Here is an 18,594-nt window from a genome sequence, read left to right as displayed (position 1 = left end):
AGGCCCCACAGCCGCCACGCTCTTTGAGTATATGAAAAGCGCTATATAAATGTAATGCATTATTATTATTATTATTACACTACTGGGTCTGACTTCCCTAGGGCCCACTGCGCTCTGCCAGCCCGGACACCTCCTCCTACTTATCCTTGGACTATGACCCCACAAATGAACACCAGGCCATAATCTCAGACTATTTTCCATTTTATAACTTCTGGCTGCCTGCCCTCCACAGCCTCCAACCCTGCATGTTCCCTAGCCCCACGCCGCCCGGTTTTACCTTCTTCCCAAAATCCATAAACAGAACTGTCCTGGCAGACCCATCGATTCTGCCTGATCCTGTCCCTCTGAATACATTTCCACATACCTCGACTCCATTCTATCCCCCCCCCCCCCCCCCCACACCCCCGGTCCAATCCCTCCCAGACCTGTCAAAGACATCTCACACGCCCTTTGTCTCTTCAATGGCTTCCATTTTCCAGGCCCTCACTCCCTCATCTTTACTATGGACATTAAGTCACTCTACACCTCCATACTCCATCAGGAAGGCCTTAAAGCCCTCAATTTCTTCCTCAACCACAGAACCAGTCAATTTCCTGTACCAACTCCCTCCTCCAGATTGAGAATAAGGAGCTGACTCAACAACTTCTCTCACAACTCTCAACAACTTCTCCTTCAACTCCCCACTCCTCTAGATCCAAGGTGTAGCCATCGGCACTCGTATGGGCCCCAGCTATGCCTACTTCTTTGTAGGTTACATCAAACAATCCTTGTTCTAGGCATACACTGGCCCTACACCCAAACTCTATATCTGCTACATTGATGTCTGCTTTGGGGCTACCTTCTACACACATGCAGAACACATGCACTTTATTAACTTCACTACTAATTTCCATCCTCCATTCAAATTCACTTGGACCATCTCCAACATCTCCCTTCGGTTTCTTGACCTCACCGTCTCCTTCACAGGAGATAGATTATTGACAGACACCTATTATAAACCTACTGACTCCCACAGCTATCTAGACTACATTTCTTCTCACCCTGCCTCCTTCCCCCCCAGTCGCAACAGGGACAAAGTCCCCCTAGTCCTCGCCTTTCACCCCATCAGTCATTGCACACAGCAGCATACATTTTCACCACCGCCAACAGAACCCCACCACTAGCCACACCTTCCCATCTCCACCCCTTTCCGCAGAGACCATTCCCTCTGTAACTCCCTGGTTAACTCATCACTTCCCACCCAAACCTAGGTACTTTACCCTGCAACTGCAGGAGATGTAACATATGTCTTTATACCTCCCTCGACACCGTCCAAGGACCCCGCAGTCCTTTCAGGCGAGGTAGAGATTCACTTGCACCTCCTCCAACCTCACCTACTGTATCTGCTGTTCCAGGTGTGGACTCCTATACATCGGTAAGATAAGCGCAGGCTCGACGATCGTTTCGCTGAACACCTCCGCTCAGTCCGCCTAGGCGATCTCCCGGTTGCTAAAACACTTTAACTCCCCCTCCCATACTGACTTTTTGTTCTGTGACTGCTGTCAGAGAAAAGCCCAATGCAAATTGGAGGAACAGTACCTCATATTTCGCTTGGGTAGCTTACAACCCAGCGATATCAATATTGAGTTCTCCAACTTCAAGTAACCTTTGCTTTCCCCCTGTTCCTCCCCCACCCTAGTTCTCCAATTAGTTTCACAGTCTTTCTGATTAATTTTACCTTTCCCTCAGCGAACAATGAACCATTCTACATTTACTTATCATCGTCTACTTTAATCTGTCATTTTCACACCTTACCCGTCCATATCTCTAGACCCTCTCCTCTGACTCTCAGTCTGAAGGGTCTCGACCCAAAACGTCACACATTCCTTCTCTCCAGAGATGCTGCCTGTCCCACTGAGTTACTCCAGCATTTTGTGTCCATCTCTCCCATGGAATTGGGCAGATGGGATTGCGCAATGCAAGTGTATTCGTGAGTAATTTGCATCAGAGAAGAACACACAAAATTGAAACAGCACACAGTGATAAAAAAAGAACCTAGGTAAGATCGTTGATTCGCCACTTAAAGATAGAAACCATTAACAGGGGAGAAACAATTGCATAATATCGAGCCAGAACAAAAATGTATTCATAGGATGTGAATGTTGCCCACAAGGTGGGTATTGTTCAGCCCCACAGCCTTTTCAACTAGCACTGGAAGTTACTATTTCAGAGATTAGTTAAAAGTCAAGTACTGAATCACAAAATTGACACGGCGAAGATGAAAGATTTCCTTCCCTGAAAGACTTAATGGAACAAGATGGATTTTTAAAACCAACCACTAGTTTGGGGTTCACCATTTCTGATGATAGTTTTCCCAGTCAACATTTAATTGCTTGATTTTAAAATGGTGGCAAGATTCAAACTTGACTCAATCAACAGCCAAGGTCTGTCGATACCAGTTCAGTGCCGAACCAATGTGCCACCATGCTCTTAATAAATTGTTTCAGGCTTCACTGGTCACACCCCACAAACAAGATAGGAAGTACACACTAGGTCATTAAAATATTATGGGGGGGAAATTAAGATATTTGGATAGCGACACCGATAGGAAAGGTTTGGAGGGATGTGGGCCAAATACAGATGATGGGACTAGTGTAGATGGGGCTCTTGGTCGGCATGGGCAAGTTGGGCCAAATTACTTGTTTCTGTGCTGTATGACTCTATACAATATCCTATGTGCAAGGGCACAAACATGCCCAAAGCAGCAATTTATAATACAGACCACAAGCAGGTTTTACATTCATGGAAGGCAGCATTCATTGGGTCAATGATCAGTAGCTGGGGATATAAAGCAACATCATTGCAACATGAATAGAGCTAAGACTGAAAGCAAATCAGGATTTAGGGAAAATATCAAGTAATGACAGACATCAGAAAAGAAAAACACAGGTATTTTGTTTTAGAATGATCTAGAATACCAATACTAGAGTTATGAACATTAGTATCCTTCAAAGCACAATATGGGTCTTAATGGAACTGAACTGCTACATGGACACTGTTTCTCGTTTACAATCGAAATAATGCTTCATCCTGATGGCAAAGCACGCTTTGGAAAATAAATATTTAAAATGCAAAAATCAAGAAACTGAGATTCCATCTAATTACTTAAGAGCTAGTACCTAATCAAGATGGGCCAGAAGGCCATTTTCTAGACTGCAAATGAATCAAATGGAGAGTTACGATAACATAATTTGCAATAAACGCAGTTAATTCCAAACAGGTTTAACCTACACAAAACCCTCTTCAAATATGCCAAAAGATCAGGAAAAAAAACACAAGAATGCTATAATGGTTTAAGTATAGCTCATGTTTAACATTATGAATAAGTCTAAAATTAGTAATATCTTATAATATACAAAGAATTAAAGAAACAACAGGCTCCAACAGATTAGTACTACTACGCTTGGTGGTCAAAATGCACACATGGAAACTGGTAATGGAACCGTACCAGTTGATGGATGGGATGAATGCCCCAATCCAGTATGCAACTTCCATGGAATTACATTTAACATGATGTCAAACCGGAAGAGGGAGACTTATTCTTAAAAAATTTAGGTCATGTCTCGGTACAGAATTGCATTTCAATCTCACCATGGATTATATTGCACCAAATCCTTAAAACAAATAGGCAAAGTGGCCTAAGAGCTGGCAAGCACTGGTCATCTATTATTGTGCTGACAAGATTTTTCAACTAAGATATTCTTAATGTGAATCAAACCTCACGAGTGCTGAGATAATAAGTACATTAGGATGGGTTTTGTTTTAATCTTGTGTTAAATTTTCCTGTTAATTTGAATATTTTCACCATCATTGTTTTTTTTGCTCTTTGGTTTGGTTACTTCAATGACATTCAGGAAAGACTAGATTGGAGATTCTAAACTTCAGTATCAATGTAAATACCCAAATCTCAGAATTAGCATTCAAAAATATTAGCAATCAAAAATATTAGCAATTGGTTGCTCTAACCAGAATGGCCATAAGTGGTCATGTGCAACAGAAAATAAATACAGCTTAAGTCAGGATATCAACAAAAGTATTTTTCTTGAGGATGCTAACCACCATGCAAATGTTAGCAACTGGACATTTCTTTCTTGATATCCATTTCCAGACCCATGTAAGTAAAATTCAATGTTATTAATCTCTGGCACATAAATTAATACTTACCCAAAACTTCTTGACAACAATCAAAGACTATGACAATTGATAGGAAAATTAAAAAAATTAAGAAGAAAGCCGTCTTGCAGCTCTACTTTCAGGATTGTAATAGAGACTATTTCAAGTTGCTTGGTGATTTTCTACTTCATACGGTAACCTAATATGGTAGACGCAAACCTTTCAATCTCCAACCATAATTTAAATGTAATTCTGACATTGGTGTTATTTTCACCCACAAAAGCTTGTGGCCCCATTTTCCCAAATTCTCATTCACTTACCAATGGTACAATTTGTAGTTATTTTCCTCCGTTTAGGATTGTGCCGTAGCAGCTCCAATTCTCTTTTTGTTGGTTCCCATGTTGAATACTTTTCACCAACCCCTAAAAAAATTTAAAAGGATATTTCAGACCTTCATAAATTCATTACATCAAGACAGAGACATTTAACCCAAAATATTTTTCTAAATTTTCATAAATTTTAAACCCATATCGAGCAATTGCATCGAGCAATTTCAAAAATTGATTTAAAAAAAAAGTCTGCCATCTGGCTAATGGAACATTGATTATTCCAGAAATAAGGAAATCAATTTCATGACCCACAAGAGCAATTCCTCCTTGAGGTCACCGAAGCAAAGCTCAGTATCTGACCATCATTTGGTAATTTTATGTACTTCAGACAAGCCAGATCCAAGAAGCCCCATGACTATTCCTCAGAATGGATATTACCCAGGATTAGCACACAGGTTTAAGGTAAAGGTGAAGAAGTCAAATCAATGCAAGTCATATTTATTGAAGCAGTATATTTACTGACATTCTCAATGCAAGTCATATTTATTGAAGCAGCAATGTACTTTATTTCAGATAGCAATGTACTTTATTTGTCTAATTTTCTGGATTGGTCCTACAAATGGGGGCAAATAAATGTATTTATCATGTTATTATATATTATATATAAATATATTTATCATGTTATTATATATTTAAGCAAAACATTTCCAAAATTCACATTTCAAGTGACATCTGGGAATGAAGTGTGGTCTTCTCGCCTGTGTCAACACCCAACTATCTGAATATATTTAATGCAGACCTCCCAACATTTGATTTTACAAATTCAGAATTTTGATGTCCAAAATTCAGAATTTTAATGTCCAAAATTCAGAATTTTACATCAAACTTCATAATATGGCACGTAATGCAACTTTTCAGCAAAAAAAGTAAGCACGCCAAATGCGCTTACGCGTTGCGCTACATTCACGTGTGCAAAACGACTATTATTTCCACCAGTCTGTAGTTCTTGGACTACATGCACAATGTCAGGCCTATCATGAGCATATTCTGTAATTTATAGAAATGTTATTGAACAGAAATATTTTTTACAACACAACGAAATAATTGTTTTGTTTTCTCTATTTTGCTTTTTCCTTACACAAAATGTATGACTAAGTTATGAAGAAAAGTTTCATTTAAAAATGCAAATACCTAATTTCATTGAAGACATACTTGTTCCAGTGGTCTTCAACAGCAAATCACAACAGTCCATGTCCCCCCCACTCCTCCCACCCCCCTGCCCCCCCATTTCTCCTCCCCTCGACCCGCCCTCCCCTCACTCACGACTCCCGCCCCCCACTCCTGCCTACCCTACTCCCCTCCCCCCTTTCCCCCCACTCCCGCCCTCCCCTCTCCACCTCCACTCCCCCTCATCCCCCCTCCCACCCCACTCCCCTCCTCCCTTCCTCCACCCCCCTGACCCCCACTTCCCCCATCCCCTGCCCCGCACCCCATCCCCTCAACAGGCCGCACGCTCCGCAGCGAGGCGGGGCCAGCGGCGAGGCGAGACCCGGCCAGCGGCACGGTGAGGTGGGGCCAGGGGGCGAGGCAGGGCCAGCGGCGAGGTGAGACTGGCCAGCGGCGAGGCATATGATTTGCGGAAAAACGTGAGGTGAAGTCGGTACGGCACAAATTAAATAAGAAAGCGGAAACTTTCCGCCAAATTCGGAAGGGTTGGGAGGTCTGTTAATGCTAAACTTTCTCCCCAGTTTTCTGAGCTTCAATCTTTGTTCATCTATTCCCACAAATGCGGCCTAATTTTCCAACATGCCCTACATCAGCAGACACATTAGCATTTTTGGCAAAGCATAAGCATACACATTACTATAATGATGTGCCAACTTTGGGATTTTAAATGGTTTTCCTTTCTATGCAAACTGGTTGAGGATTGCAAGACAACACAGGTGGAAAGGCTCAACTCATTAACTGGTCTCTGCATGTTGAAACTCTAGTGCAATTTCTAGATTGACAACAATGTATCATTGAAAGTACACTAAGGACTGAAAACCATGTGTCCTCCAAGATGAATGAGATATGAACGACAATCAGGGGAATTCTCTCTGGCAACAATCAATATGTATCCCTCAATCAAGCAACCTCTGGAGGGAATGAACAGACTCGGTTTTAGTTGGCATACTTGCATTGATAGGCCACGGAAAAGAAAAGACCGGACGTGATATTGCAATTTCACAAAACATTGGGTTAAAATGCACTTGGAATATTGTGTGCACTTCTGATCGCTGCATTATTGGACGGAGGTGTTTACACTGGAGAGGATTCACTAGGATGTTGCCTAGTTTCAAGAAATTTAGTTTTATAGTTTTAGAGATACAGCATGGAAACAGGGTCTTCAGCCAACCAAATCCGCACTAACAACCGATCAACCTTACACTAGTTTTATCTTGCACTCCAGGGATAATTTATAGAAGCCAATTAACCTACAAACCTGCACGTCTTTGGGTTGTGAGGGTATTTTATCAAGAGGTGAATATATCTGGAATCAATACCACATGAGATGGTGGAATCAGTTATAATCACTATGCTTAAAAGGCATTTATACAGACACTTAAATAGGAGAGGCATGGGATGATGCAGACCTAACATGGGCAAATGAGATAATGTCGAAGGATAAATAGTTGTCAGGGATATGACGGGCCAAAGGGTCCATTTCTGTGCTGCATAACTGCGACTTCATAAAGGTTTGCATTTCATTAGCCTAGTCTTGATTTTCTGTCTCTGTTGGGGACAATTTAATCATATGTGCACATGGATTCAATCTCCTCTTTGCATCTCCTCTGCATTTACCACTTCATTGTGTAGAAAGTACTATTCTAGCCTTCAATAGTCCAAAGTGGATCACACTAAAACGATAACCACTGGCTACAACTTTGCTGAACTTACTAACAGATTAATGCAACCATCCGCATTGCTGACAATACCACTCATCTTTATTGGTTATGAGGCACATGTGCAATTCCAGCCACCATACACGATGCAAAAATAGCCTGGGAAACTACTGGTCACATCCTCCTACTTTTAGCTTCTGAACATCAGTCCTTAGTCTCCTGGCTTTAACCAACTTTTTAAAACTTGTTAATTTCCTCTATCAGTCTTTAAAAGTTAAAAGGATTTTTTTGTTTTTTAATTAAAAACACTTGTGAATGAATAAATTACTTATTTTTGTACAGAAAAATCAGATATTTATAACACTGAAAATGGCCACTCGGCCCAGTGGTTAATGTCAGTTGGACAAAGGTTATACAAGACTAACCCCACAATATGAATGAAAAAAATAAAGTGCTGGAGGAACTCTGTGGGTCAAACATCATCTGAAGAGGAAATGGGCAGGGGATGTTTCAGGTCAGGATTCCTTCAATCTGAAAAAGGGTCACGAGTCAAAACATCATCTGTCCAATCTCCCCACAGATACTACCTGACCCTCTAACTTCCTCGAGCACTGTTTTTTTTGCTCACAATTCCAGCATCTGCAGTCTCTCATGTACCCACAATATGAAATACCAGTCAAAAACTCTACATTTGAGTGGCAGGTTAGAATGTGTTAAAATTGTATGAATTGGTTAAAATTGTCATCTCCAGACACAATGGCAGAAGGACTCTTCTTACCAGCCTTGTTTTCTACCCGCATAAACAATAGCTTATCCAAATTTCATAACTAATGCCTCACTAAATGCCTTTGCCCTCAATGATTCATAATAATCAAATATTGGATAGTTTATTATATTGGATGGCTCCACCCAGTGTATTAGACCTTCCCGACTATATTTGTTACATTTCCTCAAAGCATCCTTGACCAAATCCCAAAAGGAACCAAAATGTAAAAAAAACATTTGTGCCACTTACCTTGCAACTTCCATGCTTTTCTTTGTTCTTCTTTGGCAATTTGTTCCATGTCTTTGTCATATATATAATCTTGACACATAAAACAATATATACCTCCATACAAGAGGTCTATGGCTGAAGGAGAGAAGAAAATAATAAATAAACATTAAGGGGTCAGCAATAACCACCTTTTGACAAAAAGTTCCAAACTGTAATCAAGTACAGGGTGTGAAAGAAAATTACATGTATGGAAAACATGTATGTACATGAACCACATGAGCGATCCCTTACTTTTTCCAAGTATTACTGATGCATATTTCTTTCATTCCTTTAAAATTAAGTTGCTAAATTGTTTCAAATAAATAGCACCATGACATCAAGGTAATTTTGAAATTAACAATGTCCCGAGATTACATATGCACTATAGAAAGTATCCCAACTTATCATATCATGGCCTGGTATGGCAATTACATTGCACAGGGAGAAAAGAGGCTACGAGAATCAGCCTGGTCCAACACGGGCACAGCATCAAAAGCATGAACATGAAGTGCTGCCTCAAAAAGGCAGCCTCTGACATTAATGATCACTGCCATACGAGCCATGCCTTCCTCTTGTTACTATCATTTGGCAGGAGGTACAAAAGTTTGAAGACCTACAGTACTAGCTTCAAGTACAACTACTTTACAACAACTATCAGGTTCTTGAACCAACCTACACAACCCTAAAAAAGAAAGATACAAAGTGCTGGAGTAACTCAGTGGGTCAGGCTGCATTTCTAGAGAACTTGGAGATAGATGATGTTTTGGGAACTTGGAGTCAGCACTCACATCTGCAACTGGATCCTGGTCTTTCTGACCAACAGACCACAATCAGTGAGGATGGGTGATAAATCATCCTCTATGTTAATGCTCAACACAGATGCCCCACAGGGATGCGTTTTCAGTCCCCTTCCATTCTCCTTATACACTCCTATATACTGTGCAGCCAAATACCAATTCAACTCAATTTACAAATTCACAGACGACACCACCATAGTGGGCCGGATATTAAGTAATGATGAGATGGAGTACGGAAAGAAGATTGAGAACCTTGTAAATTGGCACCAATACAACAGCTTCTCCCTAAACGTTGGCAAGACAAAGGAGATTGTGATTGACTACAAGAAGCAAAGCAGTACAAACACCCCAATATACGATGATGGTGCCAAAGTAGAAAGTTCCTTGGAATAAATATCACCTGCAATTTTTCCTGGATCAGCCACACCAAAGCTATGGCCAAGAAAGCAACCAATGCCTCTACTTCCTTAGAAGCTTAGGAAATTTGGCACGTCCTCAACAATCCTCACCAACTTCTACAGATGCGTGGCAGAAAGCATTTTATCTGAATGCATCACAGCCTGGTTTGGCAACAGCTCCATCCAAGACCGCAAAGAATTGCAGAGTTGTGGACATATCTCACACCAACATGTAAACCAACCTCCCTTCCATTGACTCCATCTACACTTCATGCTGCCTCGGCAAGGCCACCAGCATAATCAAGGACCAGTCTCACCCCAGTCACTCCCACTTCTCCCCTTTCCCATCAGACAAGAGGTACAGAAGTTCAAAAATGCATGCCTTCAGATTCAGGGACAGTTTCTTCCCAGCTGTTATCAGGCAATTGAACGGCCCTCTCATTTGCTAGAGTGCGGTCCTGACCTCGGAACTATCTCATTGTAGATCTTTGAACTATCTTTAATTATCTTTATCTTGTACTATATGTTGCACTGTGGTTCATCATCATATATATACACACAGCCGGAAACAGGCCTTTTCGGCCCTCCAAGTCCGTGCCGCCCAGTGATCCCCGTACATTAACACTATCCTACACCCACTAGGGACAATTTTTACATTTACCCAGCCAATTAACCTACATACCTGTACGTCTTTGGAGTGTGGGAGGAAACCGAAGATCTCGGAGAAAACCCACGCAGGTCACGGGGAGAACGTACAAACTCCTTACAGTGCAGCACCCGTAGTCAGGATCGAACCTGAGTCTCCAGCGCTGCATTCGCTGTAAAGCAGCAACTCTACCGCTGCGCTACCGTGCCGCCCTTGACTTGATTGTAATCACATATAGTACTTTGACTAGAATAGCAGACAAATAAAAGCTTTTCACTGTACCTTGGTACACTTGACAATAATAAACAAAACTAAATTATACAGAATCCATTCTTAAACTAGTAGCAGCAAGACATTAAAAAAAATCAAAATACAATTAAAGGAAGACATGGATTTTCAAAACTTAAATTATGCTTAATGAATCTTTTAAAAATTAACATCTTCAAAGGGATGTTGCATAAAAATAGTCAAGTTTGGCAACAGTGGCAGAGGATTTTGATTTATAAATAGCACAAAAACTGAAATAAAAAGGTACAGATGTTGGAGATACAAAATAAAAAAAACACTGGAGACACTCAGATTAACCTGTATGTGTGGAACAAGAACTACAGTTAACATAACAGTGTCAGAATTTGGAAAATTGAAAATCAAATATACTTCAAGTTGAAGAGAATGTAGAAATGAGCAAAGGGGCACTTGTGATAAGCTAGAAATCATGAGACCAAATGCAAATAATGGTGGTGACAGCTCAGAGGGCACTGAAGGCTAGTTACGTCATAGCTGATCCGTTTTGAGGTTATGCAAAGGGAAAAAAATGGATAAAAGTAGAGGAAAACAAAAAAGAGAAAGCGTTGTAGCTGCTGGAAATAAAAAATAAAAATTTAGCGCACTGCATTCCGTCCTCACAATCCAATCTCCAGTACAGAAACCAAAATTCAGATGCTATGGCCATTTTGCAAAATGTCTCTATTCAGTCCAGAAGCGTGCCCCTGAGCCTTCAGTTACTTGTCAATTCTCCTTCCACTCTTATCTTGGTATTTGATCCCTTGCATGTGCCAACAAAACCACACATCAGCCCTTGGAACTCAACATTAAATTAAACAATTTCAGTTAACCAGCTGGCAATAAAACTGTATAAAACTGATGAAAGTTCAACCTGCAACAATAATGTTATTTCAAAATGTCTCCATTCAGTCCAGAAGGGTGCCCCTGAGCCTTCAGTTACTTGTCAATTCTCCTTCCACTCTTATCTTGGTATTTGATCCCTTGCATGTGCCAATGCTGCAGATGCTGTCAGACCTGCTAAATAAATCCAAAATTTTCAGTTTTATTTCAGATTTCCAGCATCTGCAGCAGTGCTTTGGAAAGAAATATGTTTGCTCTATTATCTCAGCAAAAGAGTATGAGAAGATAGAGGTGTGAACAAACTGAAGTTTGAGGAAGTAATACACTTTGCTGATGTTACAAAAATCAAAAAATACTTCAGCAAAAAAAATAGGCCACCTGCCCTGTTAACTTTAAACCATTGCAATAACTTCTGTCACCCACCCAAACATCACAATCCCTCACTGCTATCGCCTCTTCGTTTGCTCCATTATTTATATAACTTTTTGCAAGCAATTAGTTCCTTTATGAGTAAGATAAATGGAATACATTGTGGTACTCTGCATTATGAACATGCCCAGCAGAAATTGCAAATGAACAGAATGCAGCCAACATGGTTTTTTTACCATTCAATTTGAACAATAACTCTAAGACTTCATCACAGACATTAATGATTGGCTGACGAATCTCTTCCACTTAGTCTTAAAGCATTTAATCATTACTATACTCCCACAATGACTAATGATAATGAAACCAAGAATTTCAAAGACCAAAACTATATTTTAATTTGTTAGGTAATTAAAAATAGAACAAACCGAAGCAAAAATGGACATAATTCTTAATCATGATAGTAGAAAGTAAAAGTACTATATTATTCATAGGACATAGAACTGTATAGGACAAGAACACAATATCTGCGCCAAACATGATGCCAAGAGCATCACATATCTAGCTGCACACAACCCATATCCCTCCATATCCAGGAAAGAAAAGGGCTCTGGCCCTTTCTGTATAGCGCATCGGTGTTTTCAGTCCAGTCCAGTTTATTGTTGAGGTAGACACCCAGGTACTTATAAGAATCCACCCTCTCGATGTCCATTCCCTGGATGTTCACCGGTGTCAGGGGGGACCTGGCTGCGCCTGCGGAAATCAACCACCATCTCCCTGGTTTTCCCCATGTTGATCCGGAGGCAGTTCCGCTGGCACCAGTCCACAAACTCCTTGATCAGTTCTCTGTACGCCCTATCCTCCCAATGGGAGAAATGGGATGGCCTCTCTAGACAAATGGGGTTGTGTTTCTAGAAAACAGCCCTGATCGCAACTCAAAATTGTGTCAAGGGGCTCAAGTTTTCAAACAAAAATTAGCCTTTAAAAAATTCCAAGAGCAAATTTTATTCTGTCCAGATTCTGAGAGATTCATTTGAGAATTCTGTGGAGCAGAATCTCCGTAACCCAAACAACTGTGAAGCAGTGTTTGCTTTTATGTTTTTTTTTAAAATTTAATGTATGCAGATTTTTAATATGCTTTATTGCCAAAGTCCCTTTGAGTTTCCCTGTCCCCAATTGAAACGGGGTGACTTACAACCGGGTCCAATATGAAAGATTGTACTGATACACAACCAATTCTTGGAAGTACAACAAAGACAAAACATTCTGCCCTTGGATTTCATTACTTTGCCACAGGCCATCTTTAACCCTTTCATTGTAAAAATGCTTCAACTTTTTCCCAGGAAATGATTTCCACATATGACCATAGTAACAGCATTTCTTCACAGTAACATTAAAAATATATATTATTAGCTTTAACAACACTGAATTGTAGTTTTACACATACCACATGCTACCAAATCTTATTACATGCAGATCTTATTACATGTACTGGCCCCGTAATCCAAGAATTTCTCTATGTTATCTCTAATTTTCTCATCCAGAAACATCCATCCAAACGTTTACTAAAAATTCAAAAGCAAAGATGACATCCGTTCTATCTGGTATCTTTAAAGCCAGCATGTGCAGAAACAATAGAATGTGCAAATGACCATGTACTCAAGCCGTTATAATTAACTGGGTGGAAGCATGGAGGGAAAATAAATCATGAAGGTTAATAAAAACCAGAGAAAGACACAAAGTGCTAGAGTAACTCAGCAGGTCAGGCAGCATCTTTGGAAAACATGGATAGGTTATGTTTCAGGTCGGGACCTTTCTTCATACTGATTGTGGGGGTGAGGGGTGGGGGTTGAAAGCTACAAGATAGGAGAGATAGGACAAAATGCTGAATTCACAGTAGGCCAGGCAACTTCCCAGGAGAAAATAGATACGTGACATTTCAGGTCGGGACCCTTCTTCAGACTGATTGTAGTAGGGAGAGTGGGCGGTAGGGTTAGTCACTTAAAATTGGAGAATTTAATGTTCATACTGTTGGGTTGCTGGTCCTCCAGTTTGCTTGTGCTCTTACTATGGCAATGGAAAGGCCCAGGAAAGAAAGATCAATACGGAAAAAGCAGTTAAATTGATTAGTACCCAGGAGATCCAGTAGGCCTTTGCGGACTGAGCACATATTTGGCGAAATGGGCACCATATAAAGTTTAGTCTCGCCAATGTACAGGAAGCCACATCGAGGACATCGGATGCATCACATGCAATCCTCTATCTCACTTCGATGGACAACTGAGATCCCTGGATGGAGGAGAGGGAGGAGGTTGGAGGGGAGGCAGGTGTTACATCTCCAGTGGTTGCGGAGGAAGTATCCGGGGAGCTGCGGAACGCAAATAGGGGTGGGGATGAGAAGATGTGACTGGTGGTGGGATTATGTTGGAGGTGATGGAAACGTTGGAGGCAGAGTTGGGTGGGGTGAAAGGCAAGGATCAGGGGAATTCCATCCTTGTTCCGTTTGGGGGAAGGACTAGAACCTCAATCTACTTGGGTAACTTACACCCAAATGGTGTGAGCATTAAATTTTCCAGTTTTAGATATCAAATAATGAAGAGACGGAGTACAGGAAGGAAATTGAGAACCTTGTGACCTGATGTCGACAACAACGTTTCTCTCTATGTCAGCAAGACATAGTAATCGACTTCAGAAAGCAAAACTATTATATATATATATATATATATATATATTTTGTATAGCAGTATGCATTGATGGCATCAAAGTAGAGATGGTTGAAAGCTTCAAATTCATAGGAACAAATATCACCAGCAACATGTCTTGGATCACCCAAATCAAAGCAACGACCAAGAAAGCACACCAAATCCTCTATTTCTTTAGATGTCTTAGGAAGTTAGGCATGTGAGTGAGGTCAAAAAAAGAGGAAAAGAGCCAAGCGCTTGTGTGAGGCGTACAGTGGGGGTAAAAAAAAGTGGGAAAAATGTGAAAATTTACACATAAAATTACCAGTTTCAAGCCTCTTTTAGTGCATTTCACAGGAAAAACACATTACAAAATAATGTGAATATATCACTGTATGCTAATAACATTTTAAATATTTTTATTAATTTAGTTATATAATCTTGCACTTAAATGTAATATTTACTCATTACAGTTCCACCACTGATTTTCTGGCACTCTTGGTTCCAGAGCTTTGTTGGTTTATCCAGCCGGCCAAGGAAGTCGGCTATGGAGATTGATGGGCTGGCTCCAGCCGGGCTGGAGTTCCAGAGCCCTGGCCGCAGGTTGCAAATTCAACCCACCGATTGGCCGTGGAAGTCCTGATGAGGTCGAGATTGGCTGCCTTGCCCAGCCTAGGTGCCATATTTTCAGGGAGACTTCCAGGGCAGGGGGATTTCAAGTGGGCTCTCGTAATTTTGTCCGGATTTCAATGATTAGCAGCTATTTCTCGCGGAACCCCTAGCGACCTCTAGTGGAACCCTAGTGTTTATTTTCTTTATTTCGATCCGATTTCTCCGTTGGTAAACACGATTTTGGCTAAATGAAAAACGCAGAAATCATGCAAAAAGTGCGGGAAATGGATTTTTAAAACGTGGAAATCTGGGAAAATTCACATGCCTGGGAAGTTCAGCATGTTCTCAACAACTCTCACCAACCTACGGACGTGCCATAGAAAGCATTTTATCGGGATACGAGAACAGTTCCTTCCAAGATCACAAGAAATTGCAGAAAATTGTGGGTGCAGCCCAGACCATCACATAAACAACCTCCTTTCCATTGACTCCATTTACACCACACTGTCTCAGCAAGGCCACCAGCATAATCAAGGACGTCTGACTCCGGTCATTCTCCCATCAAGCAAGAGGTATAGAAGTGTGAAAGCGCACACCTCTGGATCTAAATTCTTTCCTCTAGCTTCACAATGAACAACTCAAACCTTTTGTCTCACACCTTCTGTCTTTTCATCTCTGGCCTTTATCCAACCATCAAAAAATCCCTTACCTCTATACCTGCCAGACTTTGTCGTGCCCTTCTTTTCTAGCTTTCTTTCCCCCACTCTCCCTTCAATGTCTGAAGAATGGTTCCGACCCAAAACGTCATCTTTCCATGTTCTTCAGAGATGCTACCTCACTCAGTTACTCCAGCATTTTGAGCCTTTTTTTGTAAACGAGCATCTGCAGTTCCTTGTTGCTACAATAAAATCAGGGCACTTTCTCATGAGGGATAGAAAATATAAATGGGAAAGCATGCCACTGATGTACAATGGACGAATGAATTTGAACTGGCCATGTGAATCTAGATTCTTACATTCCTTAAGTTAACAGCCTCCTGACAGACACAGATAATCCATACTTCATCTTTCTACTTCTTCTTAAGCCCTTGGCTCCTCTAGGGAGCATAGGCCATTGACAAATGTCCTCCACCTCACTCGGTTGTTGGCAGCTCTTTCGAGATCTCCCCAGTTGAGCCCCTCCCAGACATTTCTGCCTGTACACCTCTTCTCCAGCTATTCCTGGGGCAACCTCTTTTCCTTTTTCCTTGGGGGTTCCATTTCAGGGCTTGCCGGGTGATGTTTGTGGCAGGTTTTCTGAGGGTGTGTCCAATCCAACTCCATTTTCTCTTTCGAATTTGTAAGTCAATGGGATCCTGGCTTGTTCTTTTCCACAGGTCCTCATTGCTTACTTTGTAATCCATACTTCATGACACTTAATTTTCTTCCATGTTCTTCAGAGATGCTGCCTATCCTGCTGAGTTACTCCAGCATTTTGTGTCTACCTTACACTTAATTTAAATATTTGCAAAAGAAATTCAACCTAAATCTGCAAATCTCGTTCAAATATTTGAACTGCATTTGAAAAATTTGGAGATTCAAATTATAATCTCCAAATTGAAATAAAAAATAATCAACAAAGCTAATGAACATTGGCTGGAAGGAAACTTAATGTACAGTAATGCCAGTAGAATGTGCTTGTTCTGTGTAGGGGAATTTCTACTAGGGTGGTGGCAAATAACTTGAGCAGGGAGAAGGGGAAAGGACAGGAACAAAGTTTAAAAAAAGTGGAAACAATGAAAACAAAAGAGGGGGAAAATTGGGTCATGGAGCAAAAAGCTGAATAATGCTGAAAATAAGTCAAACATTTTGCTTAATATTCACAGCAAAGGAGATGTGAACACAGCGCAAATCGATAAAGGTTGTGATACTGTTGCTCTTCCAGAGACATAGCTGAGGGTGACCAAGGACAGAAACAGAACATCCAGGATATTCATAATTTTAGATTGCAGACACAAAGGGTAGGTGGTTGGATGGACATCAATGTGAAGGCAAGACCAGACATCGGTCTAGTAAATCATGGAATGTTTGTAAGTAGAGCTAAGAAAGCAGAGGCAAAAATATATTATGTTGTCAAACAGGTATGGTAATATAGGGCGTGGGATGGAATTAAAGAGAAAATGAGCCAAACATACAATGGTAAACCATAATCCTGTCATTGTAGATTTTGCAGCATATTTACATGAAGCTCCTCTTAAATACAATTAAAACAGTCTTTTATGATAGTTTCTCCTTATTATCTATCCATTCCAGCACTGAGAAAATCATCAGTTACAGTGCTGAAATTCTCCTGTCGATCACCGCTACATCAAAGGAACTCTCGGAATTACCAAATGTTATTAGACCCGACTGCTATTGGCACACCCTTGAGTACCTACCAGCAAGGAAGCGTGGGCAGTTAGGGTGGGGTGAGTTTGCTCCAGGAGTGGCTGAGACAACTTGGATTTTGGCCTACCCTCCTCAGCACACTTCTGGCCAATGTTCAATATGGGAAAAGCAGTTAAAATGGTTAGCAACCAGGAGATCCAGTAGGCCTTTGCGGACTGGGCACGTGTTTGGCAAAAAGGGCCCATATTGTGTTCTTTGTTTCACTGAAACATGGTTCACATCTGACTCACCTGACCCTGCTATACAACCCGACGTTTTCTCCATTCAAAGTGTGGACTCTTCAGTATCCTCAGGCAGCAGGAAAGGCAACAGCATCTGCTTTTTGGTGACTGCTTTGTGACAGTCTTAATAATAATAATAATAATGCATTTTATTTATATAGCGCTTTTCATATACTCAAAGACGCTTTACAGAGATTTTGAGAACATAGGGAAATGAATAAATAGATAAATAAGTAGATAAATAAATGAACAGAGAAAGGAGACAGAAGGTGAGGTGACCTTCAGTGGTTGAAGGCAGTACTGAACAGGTGAGACTTCAGCGATGTTTTGAATGTGGTGAGTGTGGAGGAGTCTCTAACGGTTTGGGGTAGTGAGTTCCATAGGGTGGGAGCAGCGATGGAGAAAGCCCTGTCCCCCCAGGATCTGAGTTTAGTCCGGATGTGGGGGGATAGGAGATTGGCAGCGGCAGAGCGGAGGGTGCAAGTGGGAGTGTGCCTGTGGAGGAGGTCGGTCAGGTAGGATGGGGCCAGGTTATGGAGGGCTTTGTAGGTTATGAGGAGGATTTTGTACTGGATTCTCTGGGGGATGGGGAGCCAGTGGAGTTTATAAAGGACGGGGGTGATATGGTCACGGATCGAGGTGTGTGTGAGTAGACGGGCAGCGGAGTTTTGAATGTATTGAAGTTTATTGATGATTTTTGAGGGTGCGCCATAGAGGAGGCTGTTGCAGTAGTCCAGACGGGAGGTGATGAAGGCGTGGATGAGGGTTTCTGCAGCTGTGGAGGAGAGGGATGGACGGAGACGGGCAATGTTTTTGAGGTGGAAGAAGGCTGTCTTTGTGATGTGTTTGATGTGTTTGTCGAAGGAGAGTTTGATCAAGGATGATTCCAAGATTCCGGATGTGAGGTGAGGTGGATACTGGGA

At 41.2% G+C, this 18,594-nt stretch overlaps 1 protein-coding gene across 2 annotated transcripts in view; it reads right to left on the bottom strand.

Moving 5' to 3' along the window:
* usp22 (ubiquitin specific peptidase 22) overlaps positions 1–18,594 on the bottom strand; it is a 94,126-nt gene that overhangs the window by 37,400 nt on the left and 38,132 nt on the right. For both annotated transcript variants that reach the window (XM_078417869.1, XM_078417870.1), the window contains exons 3-4: positions 8,382–8,495; positions 4,473–4,574 (exon numbers count right to left, since the gene is read on the bottom strand). In XM_078417869.1, coding sequence (XP_078273995.1) covers positions 4,473–4,574; positions 8,382–8,495 — 216 coding nt within the window. The remainder of the gene's footprint in view (positions 1–4,472; positions 4,575–8,381; positions 8,496–18,594) is intronic.

The sequence above is a fragment of the Rhinoraja longicauda genome, chromosome 21 (assembly GCF_053455715.1).
Source record: "Rhinoraja longicauda isolate Sanriku21f chromosome 21, sRhiLon1.1, whole genome shotgun sequence".
Lineage (NCBI taxonomy): Eukaryota > Metazoa > Chordata > Chondrichthyes > Rajiformes > Arhynchobatidae > Rhinoraja > Rhinoraja longicauda.
This window is presented reverse-complemented; position numbering and strand designations above follow the sequence as displayed.